We start from the raw sequence: 22,267 nt of genomic DNA, 5'->3' as shown, positions 1-22,267 counted from the left end.
TACTGCACCTTACCAGAGACGGCCCCTGCAGCAGCTCATGCTGGTTTGCCGACCTCTGCGATTAACGCGAGTTAATTTTTTTAACGCGTTCATTCTGCCCTGCGTTAATTGCGGGTGTAAATGCAGCAACTAATTGACAGCCCGAGTAAAAAGTGCTCCTTGAACGTGGTTTGCCAGGACCCTTCTAGAGGTGCCTCCAAGGCTGTGAGCGAGGCCTGTTTGGGTCAGATCATAGTAGAACAGCTGATTTCTCTAGACTGGAGTCGTCCAGGCATTTAACAGGAGACAATGGCAGCTGCCTGACTGAAAAAGCAGCTCCTGCACGCTGGGTGAAGCAGCCTGTATCTGCCTATTTAGTCTCTGCTGCGTGTGCATCTTCGATGTTAACAGCGATAAGCCTTCTGGGGGCACCTAGTTTGTTGTCTTGGTCAGTGCATGATGGTTCCCTGTGCTGTACTATGTCTAGTGTGAGTGAATTGTCCTATCAGCACAGTTCTGTTCCTTTCCTTCCTCTGGAGACCCATCCTTGATGTTTTGTTAGTCTGTAGAAGTTGTGCCTGAAATCCTGCCTGTGTTTTCCCTTTTACTTCACCCCTTTTTTTCTCCTCGCCAGACTCCCTTGCACCAGGGTGGATTGCCTTAAATCAAGACCGTTTAAATCATGGATTTAAATAATCGAAAAAAAATCATTGATTTAAATACAATTTCACGTTGATACCTACTTCGACTATTTCTACAAACAATAGTGCAAATCTGGCCACTAAAACATGTTAATTTACAGCTCTAGTCAACAGTTTACATAATCTAAGAGGGTATATTTTGTTTAATTGTTTAGATTTTTGTTCATTTAGGAAATAGTACATAATACTCATTACCTGTACCAAGTTGCAGATGTAGCAGCAGCACTTTAGGAATGGTAAGAGTTAACTCTCACACACACAAACACAACGGCACTTGCATGTTATTAAACTAAATCTTAACTCTTACTTGCATATTTCACATTTGCGATTGAGCAGTTTCCTGGGTTGCTGGCTGACGTCTGTCCTTAAACTCTTTAAAAAAAAAAAATTCAAATGTTATTAACTCTGACAAACAAGTCCTCAGAACACTAACTGTGTGCTCTCCTTAAAACTTCTAGAACAAGCTCTCATCTTTCCTACGTCCACTGTCATTTTGATGCAGATCTGGTTCCAAGTTACTAAAAAAGCTAAGACTGACTGTGCTTAGAGTGTGCTTAATTTTGGAGGAAGTCCCATTGAAAACAAGAATAGGATGGGGGTTCCTTTGGGAAAGCTGAGTTATGCTGAAGTAAAATAGGGAACAGGCTTATGGCATCACCATTATGGTCTGTGGTCATGATGTTCCAAAATAAGAGGCATGTTTTATGTAATATGTCATTATGTAAAATTCCAACGGCCACTGGCAACTCTAGATTGCTATTAGTGCAGCTTTCTCTGCCGTATAGTTGGGTGATAGATTCTAAACTTAGTTAACTAATTAAACAAGCCATGAAGATTAGCTAAATTAAACTTTTTTTCCTAACAATATCCAACATAGAGAACAGCTTGGGGAATTTACTCGTTAAACCCCACTTCTAGTAAAAGGCATAGAGAGAGTCTTGAAGGATACATTGCAAAGTTGGTTCCCATTGTTCTTCAGAGATAGCCATGTCATTTTCTCCCAATAGGCAGTTTTCCTTTTGATGTTTCATTGTTGCAGTGAGGCTCTGCATCTTCTTCTTGCTCTGCTTACACTTGACACGTTTTCCTTTTTTACCCAGGGAAGGAATTTCTTGAAAAGATTCCCCACCACATAAGCACAGAACAAAAACAGTCCTATCCCGCCCGTGTCTGTGTTTGCATGTGCGTTTCGGCGGACTCACAGAAATGGAAAGCCCAGAACTTTCAAGGCCCCAAGAGCTGGTTGTTAGGCTGGACAGACTAGAAACATCAGTTCATTTTTATAAGGCTGTTCCTGTAGGAATACCATGTTCGTGATGAGATTTAACAGTTACTGTTATTTTTAAATGAGAAATTTAGTATTTTATTGATTAAAATGTTTTAAAATCCAATTTAAATTAAAAACATTGACTTAAAAAAATCATTTTTTTAAATCCACCCTGTCTTGCCCCAACTCAAACTCTCCCTCTTGCTCCTTCCACCTTTCAGATACTTGTTGATGGCCATATGCCTTTGCATTCCTGTTAGCCACTGCTTTCCCAGCCTGGATTTCTCTTTTAATCTTTTCTCCAGAAAGGCCAGTTCCACCAGCTCCCATATGACTGTTCTGAACGCATTCCACTCGAAATGATTATGCTGTTGTGATGTATTCCTCTGAAATCTGCTGGGGGATCTGTGCTTTGTCCTACAGACACACCTGTGCTGTTTCAAATATGAAAGTGAATTTATCTGCGTCTGCCAATTCTTAGTCAAAGCCCTGTGCTTTCCTGCGCGCGTTGATGTGATTCTGGTCTAGTTACATTGCCTCTGCCGTGGTGCAGTTGATCTTGCTGGCTCCTGCACTGGTTTTCGGAAGCTCTTGCTCTTGTCTGAGATGATGTGGATTTTATCCTGTTTGTCTCTTCAGAATGCTGCAGTCTCTGGAGAACCTGCAGAAGAAAGACAAATCCCATAATATGGAAATCGTTGCTTTCCAGCACCTTTTGCTCTTAGTGGGCATTCATCTGTTCAAGGTAATTGGCGCAGTGTATCCTGAGCTGTATAAACCATCCTGGGTTTTCTGAACTGCTGGCACAAACAGCTGGACAGTAGCTGTGTGATTGACAAGCTATGATTCATCAGAATTTCTGGCTGTTTAAATGAAGGGACAGGAGTCAAATACCAATCACAAGTGTTGAGCTTTCAACCCACAAAGGAAATGCACGTGGCTGTTAGAAAGGGAGTGAACGTGATTGAGTGGGAGGTGGAGTCCTGGTTTTTCAGTCCCAGCTCACCATCCTGTGTGCTGTGACTGTGGCAAGTCATGTACCTTTGCCCCTAAATGGGGTGCTGTTGCTGCCGCCTTTGGGATGTTGGGGTAGCTGACCGATGAATGTCTGCAAATGCTTGGAGATCCCTTGGGGAGGGGTATTCTACGCAAGCAAAGTCATTAATACAGTGGGGATTTGAGGCCTGCCTGTTAGAGTCCTCGTTTAAAATGTACAGAGCATCAAAAAATACGTTGCTACATTCTAACGCTCCCCTTTGGGATTGGCACCTTGTTAAAATAGGAATTGTAATAGAAAACACCCAGAAAATCCCTTCTCTTTTATTTCTCACCTTGGGCACCAGCTTTGCATGGTCTCCAGCTCAGGTGTGCGATGGAGTGGTGCCTGCCCTCCCCTCTGTGTATAATTATAAAAAAATGGAGGGCGGTTAGTGCCTGGAAAGAGAGGGCCTTTAAACCAGGCTCTTCTTGCAGAATTGTTGTATGTACAAAAAGCCATTTCTTCTTCCTTGGAGAGGGAGTGTTGGGCGCTTCTTCAGAGGTGTTGAGCTCCCTTCCTTCCCTGAGACTTGCCTCCTGTCTCTTTGTGGCACTTTCCTAAAGGTCTGCACAGCCCTGAAGGCTTGGGCCCAGGAGGTTCCTAGCTAGTCCAGTATCAGCGGGGGAGCCGTGTTAGTCTGAATCTGCAAAAGCGGCGAGGAGTCCTGTGGCACCTTATAGACTAACTGAACTGTAGGAGCATAAGCTTTCGTGGGCAAAGACCCACTTCGTCAGATTAAAGTCCTAGCTCGTCTTGGTAACTCCCGCCTTTTATCCCCCCTCACTCACATGGTTGAGGTGACAACCCCGACGTGCCTGTGTGCCTAGCACCCTAATGGTACGTTGTGCTGAATTCAGGAGCCGAGATGGGTACGTTTCTTGAGTTGCCATTGCACTTGCATTGGGAGAAGGGATTGACTGCCTGGCTTCTCTCTGAGCTTCTCTTTTGCACCACACAGACTCCGGCAGAGACCCTGGACCTTCTGAATGACCTTCTGAACTGCATCGAGAGGGCCTTTGACAAGAAATCCAAGAAGGCTGGTGAGCTCCTGTCTAAAGAGAGAGACTCAGGGAATTATTCACAGTCATCTGTCCCTATTTAATGTGCTTTCCATTGCCCAGAGCACAAGGGGGAGCATAAGCAGCCTGCGTGCTAGGCAGGGGAAGGCTTTGTCTTCCCAATCCGCCAGCCAGGCCCCACTCACCCTGCGCCCTAGAACACCGACTGTAGGCATTCTGGGGGAGGAGTGTGGCTGCCCCCAGCACCCGCCCTTTGTGCCTTGGGGCCAGGGAGGCTGGGGCCAGGCATCCTTCTCCCTCCCAGTGCTTTGGGGCTAGAAAGGCTGGAGCCATGCACCACCCGCCCTCCTCGTGCTTTGGGGCAGGGAGGCTGCGGACATGCGCCACTCGCCCTCCCTGTACTGGTGGGGAGTGTGAGGCATGCGGCCGGGCCTTCACATGCTGGGAGGCAAGGCCTCAGCGGCAAGGGCGGGGCTGCGAGTGGGCCTGGCGGCTTGCCTCCCCCAGCCCTACCTTCACGGACAGCCCATGAAAGGGAGCCTTTCCAATATAAAGCACGGCTTACGACAGAGCTAGAAGCGTGCTATTAACCAGTGAGAGCTAGCTCCTGCTCTATGCAGAAGCTGTTGATTTTGATGAAGGATGGGGTGCAGCGCTTCTCTTCTGTTTCTCAGTCATGCTTTGTAAGGACTAGGTGCCAACACCCTGACCTTGCAATCCATGTCAGCATTGCTTGCAGCCGGGTGGGCGGCTTGTCTTCTTCCTCTCCCACCTGCTGGTGCATATAGTATGGTGCAATTGAATACCCTAGCCAGAGTCTATTCAAAGATGCTCTAAGATCACCTCCCCATGTAACTAATTCCTCCGTACCACCCAGGGGAAGGAACTATGAGCGATACATTTTTGAGGCCCCAGATTCCCGGATGCTATAGCGAAGGCCGTATTATAAATGGGAAGCGTAGTTTTGTGAGTTAGATGCTCAGGGCGAGGATTCTAGATAGGACGCACGAGAGAATCCTCTTTAAGCGTTTGGTCTGAATTTTTACTTGCGAACAAACTATTAACCGCTGAGTGCCAAATTCATCTCTGGTGTACGTGAGAGTTCTCCAGTGGCTTAGTGGCATCTGCTTATGCCAGTGGTGAATTGGTCTTGCATCGTCTCCTTTGAATGTGGTTATTTGAAATAGGTGCTGTTTAAGGTAATCTTAGGGCCAGGCTAGAACCCAGGAGTCCTATTTCTCAATGCCCAGTGAGTGCAGCTGTGCTTTGGGAGACAGGACACCTGGGTTCTAATTCTGGTTCAGCCACTGACTCATTTTATTATCGCTCTGTGCCTCAGTTTCCCCTTATGAGAAATAGTGTTGACAATCACTGACGTCTGGAGCCTTAAACTTTTCCCCTAACACTTTTTTTCTTCGGAGCAGTACAGGAGTTCATGTAAATTACAGGTAGAGCACAGAAAACAAAGCATCTAAAACCAAGAAAGGCTTTTACATAAACGTGCCTTGTTAGATTATGAGAGTGGGACGTGGTACATTATGAGGCCAATAGAACCTCAAGATCCTATGTAAAACCCAGATACGAAAGAGCATATTTAAGGTTTATGCTCTTCGGATTGTGGAAGGAATGAGAGGGTATGTTTACACTGCATTCCTCTTTCGAGAGAGGAATGCAAATGCAGCTGAGCGAAATTGCAAATGAAGCGCGGATTTGAATTTCCCACGCTTCATTTGCATAGTGGCATCTGGGCAAAAATCCAGCTGATATTCTGGAGATCGTGACTATTTCAGGCCGTCTGGATCCGTCCTGCTCGCTCTGTCTGACATCCCTGCTCTAGTCAGCTTGGCACTAACCTGTGGCTGACCAGACCTGTGTCCTGTTCATGACTCCTCCATAGACTCCCCTGTGGCTCACTGCACCCTGTGCCCATGTTCCTCATCTGCAAAGTGGGACCATCGCTTCCCTGACTCAGTGTGGATGGGGGCAAATCCATTAGTGGTTGTAATGCACTTGAATACTGAGACAGTGAGGGCCTATTAGTACCTAGATATGGGCCTGTGGAGCAAACCAGGTATCAGGACTTGGCCAGGCCTGTTACCCAATGGAATGCTTATTTGCTTTAGTCCATGTTCTAAAGATGCTTTTAGGTCTGCCATCTATACCAGTGTTTCTCAACTTTTTTTTAATAAAGTATCCCTTTAATAATAATAATAAAAAAAAAAAGTATCCCCAGTACCTCCGTTTTCAGACACACAAATTGTTTTCTACTATTGCAACACGTTTCTCTAAACAACTTAATCGTAGCTGGGCAGGTGATGAAATTTTTGGGTATAAAAAGTACAAAAATAATAAAGCGCTGTAAAACTTAAAATCAAAATTCAGTTTTCTTCAAGGCTGTCTACGCTGGCCCCTATTCCGTAATAGGGATGCAAATGTAGCACTTGGGAATAGGCAAATCCGCGGGGGATTTAAATATCCCCCGCGGCATTTGCATTTTCATGGCTGCCGTTTTTTTCCGGCTTGTAGATAAGCCGGAGAAAAGCGCCAGTCTGGACGCGATCCTCCGGAAAATAAGCTCTTTTCCGGAGGATCTCTTATTCCTACTTGAAAGTACGCGGGGGATATTTAAATCCCCCGCGGATTTGCCTACCAAGTGCTACATTTGCATCCCTATTACGGAATAGGGGCCAGTGTAGACGTAGCCCATATGTCAGTTGTTTTGACGTACCCCCCAGACTTCTCTTGAGAACCCCTAAGGGTACTTGTACCACTGGTTGAGAAACGTTCATCTATACAGTGAGTAACCTTTTCCATATACAGTAAAACTCCATTGGTCCGGCATCTGATGGTCCGGCACTCCTGATGGGCAGCCGGACCATTGGAGCTGAAACTGACCAGCGGCTGAATCGGGGAAGCCGGGGGCAGAGCAGCTGGGGTGCTGCCGGTAGGTCCCGTAGCACTGCCCCTTGGCGCTGTGGGACCAACCCAGCAGCACCCCAGCTGTCCCTGATTCAGCCACCACTGAAACTGACCAGCGGCTGACTCTGGGAAGCCTGAGGCAGAGCTGCTCTGCCCCAGGCTTCCCGGAGTCAGCCACTGGTCAGTTTCAGCAGCGGCTGACTTGGGGACGCCTGGGGCAGAGCAGCTGGGGTGCTGCCGGGTTGGACCAGAGGCTGATTCCGGGAAGCCCAAGGCAGACCAACCCGGCAGCACCCCAGCTGCTCTGCCGCAGGTGTCCCGATTCAGCTGCTGCTGAAACTGACCAGGTGCGGCTGAATCGGGGATGCCTGGGGCAGAGCCGGACTATCAGAAGGGGGGGGCTATGACGGGTCTGGGGTGGCATCCCCCCACTCTACCCTAGACCCCTCATAGCCCTCCCTTCCAATAGTCCGGCATATCTGATAATCCGGCACCCCCTGCGTCCTAAAGGTGCCGGATTATCTGCAGTTTACTGTATTTACATCACCTAGCAAGATACTGTATTATTCTAAGTCCACATCACTGCCGGAGAGCCTGTGTTATTCCCCCATTTGGCTAGCATTATTATTTTTTGCCAGATGGCGGTGTCTTCAGCTCTTTCTTTAAAGCACCTGGAGAGTCTGATGCCTGGGTTTTAATTTCTCCTCTGTTGATGCCTTTCTTTTTCCTGCACAGATGATGAAGAGCCAGAATGGGTAGAGGTGATAGTGGAAATCCTTCTATCCCTCCTCTCACAGCCCAGCCTACTTATGCGCAGGGTATCTAAAAGCGTGTTTGGACGCATATGTCCTTACATGTCAAAGAAGGCTCTGCATCTGATCCTGGATGTAAGTAAGGGACCGGGGCAGGGGAGCTGGATTGGTTGAAGTTTCTGGTTGTTTTACAAGTAAAGTGAAGTTTTGGTTAAATGAGGACAGTAAGGGCTCGGGGGGGTTTGGTACAGAAAGCAGCTCCTTTGCCTTCTAGTTTGTGGCCTGCTATCTAGGGATTTAAAATCCCCTTTAATTAGTTAACCAGGTAAATGTTAAGTTTAGCCAGTTAACTGATTAAACGGGGGAGCTGGGATGAAGCTCCCCTGTCCACAGTGCACCCCACGCTGGACCTGCCCTGGGTAAAAGCTGCTTCAGTTAAGGGTGAGGCTTACCAGTTATTCATTAACATCCCTAGAGCTCTGTTACTCTAGGTCCAGGAGCATGTGTCTAGTTTCTAGCTCAGGGGTTGAAAGCGAGGCCTCTGAGAGAGGGCAGCTATGAAATGAGAGTGTTCTATAGTATCGAGGGTGGCAGCCGTATTAGTCTGTATCTGCAAAAACAACGAGGAGTCCTGTGGCACCTTAGAGCCTAACAGATTTATTTCGGCCTAAGCTTTCGTGGGCAAAAACCCACTTCGCCAGATGCATCTTAGGCCCGAATAAATTTGCTAGAACAACAGGATTCCTCGTTGTTCTAAAGCATGTACATAAAAAGCATCTTATGAGCGAATTTGTGCATGGCCTCTTGTTCTTGAACTAGGGAACCTGGTGATGGCTTATATTTGGTGACTTTTTTTCTTCTGTCTTTAGTGTGGGAAATTGTGTCCCTTTATATACCACTTTGGTTTATATGGTCTAGCATGTATGGTAATTTAAAACCATATTAAAAGTCCTTGAAATTCAAAATCGGATTGAATATGGTTACGTTACACCTAATGCCACATCACCTGAGAGAATAATCTATTGGTTGTCCCCCCCCACCCCCCCAAAAGCTACAAAGTACTTCCTGTGAGGAATGTAAAGTGTATTGAGTTAAAAACAATTTATTTACTTGTTCCCATAATATGAGAACTAGGGGCCACCAAATGAAACTAACGGGCAGCAGGTTTAAAACAAATAAAAGGAAGTTCTTCTTCACACAGCGCACAGTCAACCTGTGGAACTCCTTGCCTGAGGAGGTTGTGAAGGCTAGGACTGTAACAGGGTTTAAAAGAGAACTAGATACATTCATGGAGGTTAAGGCTATTAGCCAGTATGGGTAAGGAATGGTGTCCCTTGCCTCTGTTTGTCAGAGGGTGGAGATGGATGGCAGGAGAGAGATCGCTTGATCATTATCTGTTCGATTCACTCCCTTTGGGACACCTGGCATTGGCCACTGTCTGCAGACAGGGTACTGGGCTGGATGGATCTTTGGTCCGACTCAGTATGGCCATTCTTATGTTCTAAAATGTCAGTTAATTTTACGAGTATCAGAGGGGTAGCCCTGTTAGTCCGAATCTGCAAAACCAACGAGAAGTCCTGTGGCACCTTATAGACTAACAGATTTATTGGAGCGTCAGATTTTGTGGGCAAAGACTCATCTGACTCATCATACCTATGACTTTTTGTAAGTAACAGGTATAAAAGTATTGCTGCCTGCTCGAAAGCGGTTTATAGCCTGTTATAACTTGAATGGGGTCATTGTTCATCTCATTCGGTTTGCTGTGAACAGCTGGACATTCTGTATTAAGAAACAGTCGGACTTATTTGGAAAGCTCTTCCGCAGGTGCTTGATCCGGAGCAAGACCAGGATGAAGAATGTGCTGTCGTTGTGATGGAAGAAACAGACAAAAAGAAGAAAAGCTCAGGGGCAAATATGGTAACTCTCCTTCATTTAAAGAAATAATTTTCCATCTCTGACTATTGAAAACTTTGTTATTGCAGATCTGTGGCTTGGGAAGTTAGTTGCATTTCTCTCTCAATTAATGCTAAGGTGAATTTTTCTTATGTCGTCTGAAGACATTTCATTGAAAGTGTCTAACTCCGGGGTGGCCAATCTGTGGCTCTTAAGCCACATGCGGCTCTTTGCTCACAGAAATGCGGCTCTCAGGGTTGCGGCTTGTTTGGAGCCACGTGCCTGCTTTGTGCATGCGCCCCAGTTCCTGGAGGGAGAAGTGTGTGGCTGTGGCGGTGGCCACTCCGGTGAGACCCAGGCATTGGGTTAGAATGGGAGAGTCCTGGAGGTGCCTGGCTCTGGGGAGGACACTGGGTTAGAGTGGGGGGGCTGCGGGTGCCTGGCTCTGGGGGAGGGATATGTGGCTTTTTACTCTACTATCCACGTCTCTTTTGGCTCTTCGTATCTAACTGGTTGGCCACCCCTGGTCTAACTGATCATCTGTGGGTCCTGAAGAAAAATCATATTGGAAAAGACGAAGCATGTGATTTCCACAGAAGAGGGCTGCACATCCCACAAGGCACCTGGGTTATTACCTCCTGGTGGTGGTGAAGCAGAAAGGTTGCAGCTTGAATATCTGTTGTGACTCAGGGTGGTCTGGGCCCTGGAGCTCACTGTGAGGTACTGCAGTGACTCGAGAGTAGGCCAAATCCAAGTTCATTAGCCATGAAAATAACAAGGCCCCTCCTGCAGTGCTTGCGGGTCTTCTCCAAAGTCTGCCCCGACTGACTTCTCTTTGGTAATTCTCTTACATTATACTCTGGAGAGGTGTCCCGGCCTGTCCTGCTCTTTCTGCTACAATCTTAACCCTTTCCTGCAGACGGGGTGTCCTTTCAGCCAGCAGCCTGCCCAGCCGAGGCTGCAGGGAGGGTATCATTGGAAAAGCGAACATTGCCATTTCCAGGGCTCGACAAACAATACAGTCTACTTGCCCGTGGCGAGTAGATTTCAGCCATGTGCCCCGTTCATTCGCGGCGCGTGCATGCGCAGTACAGGGCTGGCGAGTGGTTTTCGCCGTCGTTTGTCAAGCCCTGGCCATTGCCTCTTCTTTGTCTTGTCAGCCTTCCATTCCCACACCACTTCGGAAGTGGAGCAGGGCGTATCATTGATGAGAACCCTTGTAATCAATGATCGCTCCCGCCAAGACCTGTGGGGAACATTTAATTGGTGGGATGGACTCTTCTTCTTCCCAGGACGAGGAGGAAAGCGCAGACTCTTCTGATGACAACAGCTCCGCGGAAGACGGAGAGGAAGACAGTGAAGACGAGAATAATACGGATGACGTAGATGAAAATTTTCGGAATCAGCTGATGAATGTCCTACAAGCAGGGAATGCCTTGGTAGGTGTTGGCAAACCTGCAAGATGGTTGGTGCTTTGGAGGGCATAAGAGGAAGTGTCTGACTATGCCGTGGTACAGTGTAACTAAGGCCCTGATGCAGTCTAATCCTCTTTCCTCTGGATAGCGAGAACCCTGATCCTCTATCCTTTATACCAGTGTTTCTTAAACTTTTTAAGACTGAGGAACACCAAACTATATATTTTTTTTATGGGGAATACCAGTTTTTTTTGGTTTTTTTTGTTGAGAGTAGGGAGAAAAAAGGGGAGGAAAAGGTGATGAGCAGAGCAAAACAAACAAACAAAAAAGGACAGGGGAAAGAAGTTGTTAAGCAGAAAAAGCCAAACCGTTTGCCTTTTTAAGGGTGGCCATTTTGAACTCTGTTCTCCACAGCACACCTCCTACTGCCTCGTGCTGCGGAACATATTTTAAGAAACGCTGCTTTATACGTATTTGAAACCCGTGGCTGGTGTTTTCACAGGCGTCTAAGGGAGTTAGGCACTTACTTCCTATTGAAAGTCAGTGGGGCTTGAGTCCCAAGTACCATTCAAGCTCCTCTGTAAATTTATCCCTGTAACTCCAAGTTTATGCCTCAGGCAATATCTGATGCTCTTGGGCTCTTCCACGCAGTATGGCTGGTGGTCTGGATTCAGGTTGCGTGTGGGAGCGCAGTGCCTGCATATGCTGCCTGTGGAGACTGCTCATGCCGGTGTTAGCAGAGCGTCGGGCAGTTGGGGGATAGTAAACCTGAGCATTTATATAGAGGAGTGGCTAAATGTTAGTCCACTTTACTGAGGGAACAACTATGGCACTGAGAGAGCTGCCAAAGATCACACCATGAGCCAGAGACCAGAGGGAAACCCAGGCCTCTTTCCCATCACTAGGCCTCTGCAATCAGGGTTATTTGGTTAAAACGTATGACTCGAGTTCCCAAGCCCTGCCCTAGAATTCCCCCTCTGCAGAAGGAGAAAATCTTATGGAAGGATTTTAAGATGAAGGTAGGAGGCAACTATCCTATCGAATGGCCCACGTCTATCTTCGTAGCACGTTGTTAGACAGCTGGGTGTATTTTATTGAGTTGAATAAGTTGCTAAAGAAACCGGGAACATTAAATGTCCAGTTAGAGTGTGAGCTTCAGAATAAAACAATCCCGGTCAAAATTTTCCACCTGCACTTACCACATGGAAGGGGTTGGAGCACAAAAGTTGTCCCTTCGCCCGAGCGGCCATGTTGGAAGCCGTCTGAGTTGGGCCCACACTGTGTAAGTGTTTCTGCCTCTTGCTTCTCTCTGGGCAGGGTGGCTGGAAAACACCTGTCTCGTCATTTACGCAGTCATCTGGCTGTCAGAGACGTACATGCATGCAAGATCAAGGCAGGTAGTTGATCTTTTAAGCATCTCTGCTGCCTTCTTCCAACCCTGTGAGTGGGAGGCATCTGTTGTGCTAATCGGTGCTGGGTAAAAGCGTCTAAAGTTCAAGTTGGTCTCCACATGTGCGGAAGTCTGTCCGGCACTTACACTAGCCAATTCCATCTCGTCCTGGTTGAGGCTAGAATGCTCCGTTGCTCGAAGTGTTTGGACCCCAGAGAAATGTAGTCCCAAGAGGCTGGGGAAAAGAGGAATTTGAATTTTAAAATAAGTAAAATTGTTGTTTGTTTTTCAAGGGAGGAGATCAGAGCGATGATGACGTGGATGACGAGACTATGCTGGCCCTCGATGAGAATGTTTCGGCCCTCTTTGCCGAACAGCAGAAGCGAATCCAGGCAAAGAAGGACGAGAAAGAAAAGATGCGGAAGGAGAAAATCTTACGGAGGGATTTTAAGATTAAGGTAGGAGGCAAATTTCCTATCAAATGGCCCATGTCTATCTTTGTTGCATATTGTTAGACAGCTGGATGTATTTTATTGGGTTGAATAAGCTGCAAAAGAAACCAGAAATATTAAATGTCCATTTAGAGTGTAAGCTTTAGATGAAAACAGTCCCTGTCTCATGGCATTTGTACAGTTCCTAGCCAATGTTCCCTCCAATTTTTTCCATCCTTGTGCAGGATAAATTTTGTTATGTGCACTGAGGCATGCGTGGATGTGCATCACCAGTAGCAACACATGCTGCCAGCTCTGGACATTGGCGCTCTGCTAATCAGCTGGGTGGCATTTACATCTCTCCTGGGTGGTTGCTGAAGCACTCAGTTGACAGGAACACTGCTTTTAGCACGTTGGGGATTCTAGATCATGAAAAGGACTCTAAAGTCCCACTGCAATATGTAAAATAATAATAATAATTAATAAAAAGTAGGGCTGTCAAGTGATTAAAAAAATTGTGTGATTAATTGCGTGCGCTGCCCCTTTGAAACGCTGCGGTGGCATTTCAAAGGGGCAGCACTGCAGGAGCCCAGGATCAGCTGGAGTCCCCAGCTGACCCTGGCTCCGTGCCTTGCTGCCCTTTGGAAATGCTGCCCTGGCGTCTCCAAGGGGCAGCACTGTGGGAGCCCAGGGTCAGCTGAGGACTCCAGCTGATCCCAGGCTCCTTTGAAGTGCCAGGGCAGGGCTTGAAAGGGACAGCGCAGCATTAACGCCTGCGATTAATGTGTTAAAAGAAATTAATGCGTTAATCCTGCCCTGCGTTAATCGCAGCCGTGAACGCACATCAGTTGACAGCCCTAATAAAAAGCAAAGCTTTTCAAAAGACAGCAGTGATTTTAGGTGCCATAACTGTTGTACGCTCAATTGGAGATGTCTTAAAAGGGCCTGATTTTTCAGATCAGACTTGGCACTTTTTGATTTTTATGTCTCAAGTTGGGCATCAAGAAGTTGAAGCATCCAGAATCCCTTCTAGAAACTCTTGGCTGTATGTTTTCCCTGGCCTATTGGGTATAATAATGGCCGGTCTTGGAGATGAACTGGGCAGTGAAACCAGTTACCCTGGGTAGCTGTGAATGTAGTATTGATTCGCGACTGCTAGATGGCAGTAGAATCTATAGAATTGATTGAGATTTGTCAAGCTGCTTCATCCAGTAAAAGGATTTTTGTGCAGTAACTTTTTCATAAATGTTGACAATGCAAGAGGGAGAAAAAGGAACCAAAGGGTGTCCAGGGTCCTTGGAGCATCTGAATTTTCATTTTAGTTACCTCCACCTGTGAACTGGTTTGAGATCACCATGTTGGGCTGGAAGTGAGTGGGCCAGATGCTTAACTACGGAAGTGATTGTCCATTTTGTTAACGCTAGTTGACACCTTTTGAGGATCTGGCTGGGAAATGTCATTGACCCATCAGCAACACCAGGAGACTCACTAACCACAGAGCACTGTCAAATGTACTAACTCGAGGGAAAAACCCAGAAATTTTCTTCACTCATCTCTGTCAGTTACAGCAATTCTAGGTGTTAGTAGGTGTCCTATTTTCACATGAAAATGTGATATATTTTTTAAGTGTTTCATTTTTATCCTGCAAGTTGGCAAGTGTGCCTTGAAAATAGACCAGTCGAGGGAGCTGTTCTTGGCACATCCTGCTGCCCCACATAGCAGGGATTCTCTTTTAAATGACCGGTATTCCTAGGTGCTGGACCTTGTTGAGGTGTTCCTTGCTAAGCAGCCGGAGAGTCCTCTTGTGTTTGATATTATCGAGGCCCTGCTTCTGGTGATTGAGCAGAGCATGAGTTCAGACGCAGATAAGCAGGAGCAAGACTTCCTCCAGAAAACAGCCGATATCTTCAAGTAAGTGTCCGCACTGAGATGGCTTTCGGAGCCCTTTAACTATGTCAGGCTGTCTTTGGTTTCTGTCGCAGGTGGCAACGGTGAGGCTGCAGTGTATAGAGAGTGTGTCTACACAGCACCCTAAACGCGAAATAAGAAATTGCGTATCTTATTTCAAATCTATTTCAAAATAGCTTATTTTGAAATTTGGCGCATCTACACAGTGCCAAATTTAAACATAAAACGCTATTTCGAGCCATCCCTTATCCCTCGTGCAACAAGGTTTGCCGGGATGGCGAAATAGCACACCCGTTATTTTGAAAAATGTTTCAAAATAACGGGCGGCCTGTGTAGACTTAGGGTAGCTATTTTGGGATACCTCCAGTATCCCGAAATAGCTGTGCAGTGTAGATGTACTCTGTATGGATTAAATATATTTCTTTTTTTTCCTGCTAATTGCACATGATTGGGTCAGGATTCTTTTCCTTCTAAATTGTTTATAGCATTCCTTGTTCAGGCCCCTCCTAGTGACGGATTTCAAATACTGAATAGATTTGAAGGAGGCAACTTCCCTAGATCCCATGCTTCTGAAGTCCATGGGAATTTTTCCGTAGACCTCAGACTGTGCATTGAATCACATGCTGTAAGTGGAAACTCGCCCTCTTTTGTCCAGCATGAAATCACCCAACAATTGATTCTCTTTCCAAAGTGCTGGGTAAATTTTCCAAATTATAAAACGTGATTTACAAGGCCCCGCCCTGCTGGACCTTGCCTTGTGAGCCCTGCAGTGGGTGGGGAAAAGCACCGCTGAGCTGCTGTTCATGGTCCTGCAGCAAGGAATCTCACTTTCCAGCAGGAGATTATTTTGAGACACGTGCTATCCTCCTACGGGAGGTGCAGAGACACATGGGACTAACACATTCCTGAGTTCTCTGGTAGTTGACGTCATCCCAGCCAGCTTCGGGAGGGAGGGTGTTTTTATGAATAGAGAACCTCCATGTGCAGAAGCAGAACTGTGTGTGTGTGTGTGTGTGTGTGTGTGTGTGTGTGTGTGTGTGTGTGTGTGTGTGTGTGTGTGTGTGTGTGTGTGTGTGTGTGTTTGGGGTTGTTAAAGAGTACAAGAGGGGCTGATAGCACAGACTGGCATGAGGCATAGCGTGCTGTGCACAGTACGTGGCACCCTCCTATCCCCAGCAGAACCCTGCTCCAAGCACCTTCAGTTAGGAGTCACTTTCTCACCTCCAGCTGCTGCTCTGCATGTGCCTTAGTACTGACAAGCTTGGAGGCCACCGAATTTGTGAGTGTGGATCTCTAGATGAAAGGTTTGCAGAGCAGCTGCTCTGCAAACATGGCTGCCCTTGAATCGAACCGCTAATGAGTCCTGTAAGCAGGGTTACCTGTGGCTGCAGCATGGCTCCCGTTTCCAGCTGTGAGGTGCATGCTGGGTAACTTTTGAGCCCTGCCATGGAGGGGTAATGCCAGCGCATTGCTCCCAACTCTCTCTCCCGAGGTGACATCCTTGCGTTTTTATGGCCCGTGTCCCTTCTAACGTTCTTTTCAGGAACCGCTTATGTAGAGCCAAGCAGTACTGTAAGAGCGTGGGTGACCATCAGGCAGATCTGCACGCCCAGTTGGAGAGCCTCGTGAAGAGAGCCAGCAAGCACACGGACTCTGCGGTGGCCCTCTACTATTTCAGGTGGGTAGCGAGGCTGGGAGAACTCTCTCGCACAGGGCTAGGATCGGGGCCATATTTGCAGCTCTTGCAAGTGGGTGCAGTTGCACTGACGTCAGTGGAGGCCTGACGCGAGGTCTGTCTTCGGTCCATGTGCTCAGATGAACAGGCAGTTTCGCTGTGTGAGTAGGGAGGGGCCTCCGTTCAGGTTGGTGGAGCCAAAGATGTTGGGCTCGTGGGCTGAGGAAATGGCGCCAGTGTTTCAAGTGGTTAACTGAAGGGTGGGCAGTAGCAGTTTTGTCTGTGCTCCATTGTAACCTCTTAGTTACGGTAGCACTGAGAACATGCCAAGAGAGAGAGCCGGTGAGACGACGTTGACCGGTAGATCCGGGGGAATCACGCAGGTTGGAAATCCCTAGGAGTCTGTAGAAGTCGGGGGGGGGGGAATGTCCTGAGAATTGTGGGCTAGCGGCTGAGCTGCCAAGCTAGGAAAGTGGCCTGCCACTTGGAAGCACCGATGATATGAGAAGCGAGATCTGTCGTGCTCCTCTTGCCTGAGATATGGGGTCCCTCCCAACTGGTAGAAAGTGCAAAGACTCCCTCTGGCTTCCGCAGCAGGCGATAGAATTGGGTCCGGATACTATCTGATCCAGATGGGAACTGGTGTCACTTCAGGGCTGGATTCCCCTTGCTGCATGCATCTTAAGAGCCTCTTTCCCCATCTGTATTTCCTGGGGGAAATGCAGCCTGAGCTTTACGCTGCTGACAATAGCAAATGGGAGGGGAGCAAAGCGCCACTTGACAGTGTCTGCTTCTCTGCAGGTGGGTTAGGCTCTCCCAGGCGGCTGGTGCTGCCCGTATTTATGTCACGCCGGAAAAGGTGGGAGACTTTGAGCTAGTCCTTTCCCATCTCTGAGCCGTCCACGACGTAGCGCTGTAAACGTGCCTGGTTAGGTTTGACTCAACTGTAACACTGTGCTTCCCTCTGTAATCTGTGGGCTGTATCCCCCTGGGGGGAGACTGCCTTCCCACTACATGTGAACAGTGCCTAGCGCAATAGGGCGGCTGTAGGCGCTAACAGAATACAGTAAAGGAGAGAGCAAGGCACTGGGCTAGCCTTGGGTAGGTGTCACGAGAGCTCCTGACGTAGCCGTCAATGAAACAAGCGACCGCGTTCGAGCGAGGAGACCCAGCCTCCAGGCCCGACTGTTGGCCTGGCTGCAGAACGCTGAGAGAAGCAGCTTGCTCTGTTGGTGTGGCCAGTGGCCTGCTTGTGAATTCTGGTGGATATCTGGTTGCAGGGCCCTCGGTCTTGGCTTTCGGGCTCTCACCTCAACGCTGCCCGTCTCTGTTTTTGTGTCTGGTGCAGCGCCTCTTTGTACCTGTTCAAAGTGCTGAAAGGGAACATGGCCAGAGAAGAGGCGGCGACTCTTTCTTCTTCGAAAAAGAAACAGAAAAATAACAAAGAGAACAGTGCGCAGACTGACCAGGTAAGAGGGCCGGCCGCCGTGCTGGGATGTGGTCACAGATTGTTCCCCGGTGTGCTGATCATGCCACTGACGCCCGCCTCCTTGCTCTCAGGGGCTCTCCACCAGCCTGTTGTGCTGGGCCAGATCCTCTGCTCTTCTCCAGCCCAGGCACAAAGAGCCTGGAGAGCAATGCAGACCCTGAACTGTTTCCGCGGTGGGAGGATGTAGTTCTAGGGCACCGGACTTAGGAAACCAACCCTCCAAAGGGATCAAACTCTCAGATAACTCCATCTGTCTCTGTGTAAGAGTTTTCCACTGTGAAAGGTCGTTCAGGAAAGCTCCCCTTTAGCAATGAAAGAGGGATATGCACAGTGGGTGTTTCCCCACGTAACAGTTATTTACACTGGGCTTGATAGTAAACAAAAGTGTCTTTAGTAAGTACAACCAGTAGGGCTTAAGCGGTCAGTCGTTCAGGCTTCCAGGCTCTGATTAGCACATTTAAAGCTATAAACAGTCTCAGGCTTCATATTTCTAACTTTATATACAAAAACGCTACATGCACCAAAATAAGATCCAGCAGATTGTAACATGAACATTGAGAGGTTACATGAAGTATTTTGTCCAAAGCATCTCTGAGTTATGCATATGCATATTCATAAGCCACTTTCATAAAGCTTGGGGCGAGAACTGTCACAGCCACCTTCCCAGGAAGGGCTCTACATGGCTGAGATCCCAGCTGGCTTTTTATTGTCAGTCTGCACTGCACTCCGCAGTTGTGGTCCCCCACAATGTCCTGCTCTCTGATCAGAGGTAGGATGTGAAATCCTGCTTAACCAGTTAAATGTTATGTTGCTCCCCTTCCTGCGGTGAGTGGTGGGACTGCTCCAGGCCGTGACTGGTTAACCATTCACATCCCTAATCAGAAGACCCCTTTGGTTCCTGCACTGCTGTATCCTCGCTTCCCTTTCTAGCCTGTCTCCATCTTAACCACCTGGACATCTTAACCGTCTCTCCTTCAGCCATCAAAGGGTTGCTAATACGTTCCTGGGTGCCTGCTAACTGAATAGTAGATCGGGCCCCATGGATACATATTCATGCTTTTTATCCCATTGTTCTCATGGATCTCAGCGCCACTACCTCTTCCTGCTGATTCTCAGCCCTCTTCCAGGAGGAGTGGGGTGGTATTGGTTGGCCTTTATGCCCCCTCGGATGTCTCGGGGCATGTGTACTCTGCTGTGGTGCAGCTGTGCCCTGTAATGTAGACACTTCCTACGTTGGTGGAAAGGTTTTTCCCCTCAGTATAGTTCAGCCACCTCTAGGTCGATGGGAGAATTCCTCTGTCGACCTACCTGCAGCAACACTGGGAGGTAGGCCTATTGTAAGGACATGTCCCAGGAGAGAGCATTTTTCACGGCCCTGAGCGATGTGACTATGTCCAGCTAACTTTCCGGTGTAGTTGAGGCGGTAGAGTTCTCTGAGGCCACCTTGTGCAATTAAGCAGACAGGTCAGAGGGGATCATGAGCAGACCTGTAATGAGGCTTGGATAAGATTTATATCCCAAGAGTCTGTCTGGTGACTGTTAGCCTAGTGTTCGGGTCTGGGGGTCCATCTGCCCATCCCTAATCACTGTAGCTGTGGGCGGTGCCTGATTCCCCCTCCGCCTACCTGGCTGGGGGCCCCTTCTTGCGGGGCACTGCCATTCACATTGTGCAGCCGGGTGGGAACAGAGCACGGCGTAGGCACGAGAGCCAGACGTAGCAGAGCCCCACCATCACAAGGAGATCAGAGTAATTTCACACAGCAAATGACGGGGTGTGTATGGGGAGGGAACCCCTCTGTGTATTCCCAGAGGTATGTGTGTCAAAAACCTCCCCAGTGCTGACAGCTCTTTAGGCAATTGGAATCTTGTTTGTAAAACTGAACTGCTCTGCACTGCTCTCAGCTGAGACTAGTGGGTGGTAACCCAGCCGATGGCACCATGGCGCATCTCACCTGTGCATGGAGGCAGCGTTGCCTAGTGGATTGTCAATCGGAAACCTGGGTGCTGTTTTTAGCTCTGCCACTGATCTGCTGCATGACGTTGGATGGGAGTCTGGAGCTGTTCTGAAAATCTTAATGTCAGTCTCTTGCCGTGCCTTAGTTTTCCCTATCTACACAGTGGGTCTAAGGAGAGTTCCCTTTTGTAAAGTGCATGGGGAGCTACAAATGAGCCAAGAGATCTTGATCCAGCATTCCTCGCACACTCCAAGCACGTGTGAGTTCGGGTGCATGCAGAATATGCTGAGGTAGGCATGTTGTTTTTGGGGCAAGTGTGTAAGTTGCCCAAGAACGTTAAGTTTTAGCAATCCAGCGCGTGCTCCCAGGTGCTCTGGTATTAACAGACTCAATCCCATTGCTTCCCAAGCTCATCTCTCCCTGCTGTACTTTTCCAGCTTTCGGACACAGGCCTTCTGGACCTGAAGCGAGTGACCACGGTGTATCAAGAGGCACTGAGTGGATTCTTGACCAAGCGAAAGAGTGCCCTCACGGCCGCTATGTTCCTGGATCTTTTGGCCCGCTTCCCGGTAAGTAGAACCCGGAATGTGGTTCGCTGTGTTCCACTATAAACCCTCAGAAAGCAACATGTTTTCTTTTCCTGTTTATTGCAGGCTTGCAAAACAGCTGTGAGGCTTGTAAGGATTTCAGCCTGCTAAGTCTGAGGGCACATCTAGACTACCCTCGGCTTCCAAAAGATATGCAAATTAGGTGCAAATTTGCATGTCTTCCAATCCCTTTTTCAGAAGAGCTTTTTTCAGAAAAAAAAAGCCATCTAGATGGGGTTTTTCGTGCCAAAAACCCCTTTTTCAAAAGAACCCTGTAAACCTCATTTTTTGAGAAATAAGGGTTCTTTCGAAAAAGGGGGGGTTGCGCAAAAAACCCCATCTAGGCTGCTATTTTTTCCGAAAAAAGCTCTTTCCAAAAAGGGATCGGAAGAAGATATGCAAATTGGCATCTAATTTGCATATATTTCCAAAGCTGAGGGTAGTCTAGTTGCCCTAAGAGTCAAAGGAATGAACTATTGTTGCACTCTGCCATTAATACAGTGTCATATGGGGGTGCCGGCATGAACTGAAAGGCCATTCATTTTAGGATACATTGTAACTCCCCAGCCAGATGAAATCTGCCCGTGTCTATTAGCTTAGGACTCACACTCAAGACAGTAGAGATGCATTCGGCTGGCAGTTCTAGTCCAGCTGCCTTCAGGTGGTGGCTTTTTAGCTGCACAAACAAGATGTTGCTGAGTGTCTGCCGAGGCTCCTGCAAACCAGACACCTGTGCCCATATTTCAGCCTCAGTGGAGCTGAGTAGTCACCCCAGTCTTTTGGGATAGTCAGTGGATGTTGACTCCTGCAGCCTTTGAACCTCTGCACCTACTTGGAACTGGTACTCTTTATATAGGCTGCTTCTAACCCTCGTGAGCCAGCTGGTTTTCTGGGAATCTGTCCAAGAACCTTGCTCTCTGTACCCCTCACCACCTGTTGACTACTGGAAGACTCAGATACACAGAGGCTACGTCTACACTGGCCCCTTTTCCGGAAGGGGCATGTAAATTTCATGAGTCGTAGTAGGGAAATGCGCGGGGGATTTAAATATCTCCCGCGGCATTTAAATAAAAATGTCCGCCGCTTTTTTCCGGCTTTTAAAAAAGCCGGAAAAGAGCATCTACACTGGCCCCGATCCTCCGGAAAAAGCGCCCTTTTCCGGAGGCTCTTATTCCTACTTTTATTTAAATGCCGCGGGGGATATTTAAATCCCCCGCGGCATTTAAATAAAAGTAGGAATAAGAGCCTCCGGAAAAGGGCGCTTTTTCCGGAGGATCGGGGCCAGTGTAGATGCTCTTTTCCGGCTTTTTTAAAAGCCGGAAAAAAGCGGCGGACATTTTTATTTAAATGCCGCGGGAGATATTTAAATCCCCCGCGCATTTCCCTACTACGACTCATGAAATTTACATGCCCCTTCCGGAAAAGGGGCCAGTGTAGATGAGCCCAGAGGCTTTTGGGGAAAGGAGGCTTTAGCGGGGGTCATTTCTCCAGCCTCTTCAGCATTGTAAACCCTCTTTGGGGATGAGGCTGACCTGGTGTACTGGACTTGGAGCTGTATTTGAACACATTTCTGTTCCCAAGTGGAAACCCAATCAGACCCCTGATTCATCTCCCCCAGGCTGCTATGGCAGTTTCTTTAGCTTCATGGAGAGCGGTTGTGTTTGCAATAAGCTGATCACGGAACATCTGAGCTGGGGCCATCAAGGAAAGGAGGGGATGGTTTAAAAAGAAACTAAAACCTGTGAAATTCTGTGATGCTTCAGCCCTTCCAGCCGCTGTTGTTTGGGAGCAGGAGGAGCAGCCATTGGACAGCTGTCTCGGGGCTGTTTAGGGGAAAGAGGCTCCAAA

At 47.9% G+C, this 22,267-nt stretch overlaps 1 protein-coding gene across 1 annotated transcript in view; it reads left to right on the top strand.

Annotated features, from left to right (window-relative positions):
* The window catches only part of MYBBP1A (MYB binding protein 1a), an 80,031-nt gene that overhangs the window by 19,852 nt on the left and 37,912 nt on the right, over window positions 1-22,267 (top strand). Inside the window, exons 13-22 of the mRNA XM_075904314.2 lie at window positions 2,587-2,692; window positions 3,945-4,026; window positions 7,660-7,811; window positions 9,501-9,593; window positions 10,862-11,008; window positions 12,668-12,832; window positions 14,559-14,716; window positions 16,257-16,391; window positions 17,737-17,857; window positions 20,270-20,401. Coding sequence (XP_075760429.2) covers window positions 2,587-2,692; window positions 3,945-4,026; window positions 7,660-7,811; window positions 9,501-9,593; window positions 10,862-11,008; window positions 12,668-12,832; window positions 14,559-14,716; window positions 16,257-16,391; window positions 17,737-17,857; window positions 20,270-20,401 — 1,291 coding nt within the window. The remainder of the gene's footprint in view (window positions 1-2,586; window positions 2,693-3,944; window positions 4,027-7,659; window positions 7,812-9,500; window positions 9,594-10,861; window positions 11,009-12,667; window positions 12,833-14,558; window positions 14,717-16,256; window positions 16,392-17,736; window positions 17,858-20,269; window positions 20,402-22,267) is intronic.

Source organism: Pelodiscus sinensis, chromosome 21 (genome assembly GCF_052426305.1).
Source record: "Pelodiscus sinensis isolate ZL-2025 chromosome 21, ASM5242630v1, whole genome shotgun sequence".
Classification (NCBI taxonomy): Eukaryota; Metazoa; Chordata; order Testudines; family Trionychidae; genus Pelodiscus; species Pelodiscus sinensis.
Note: the sequence above shows the minus strand (reverse complement) of the source record. Positions and strands in the feature narration are given on the sequence as shown.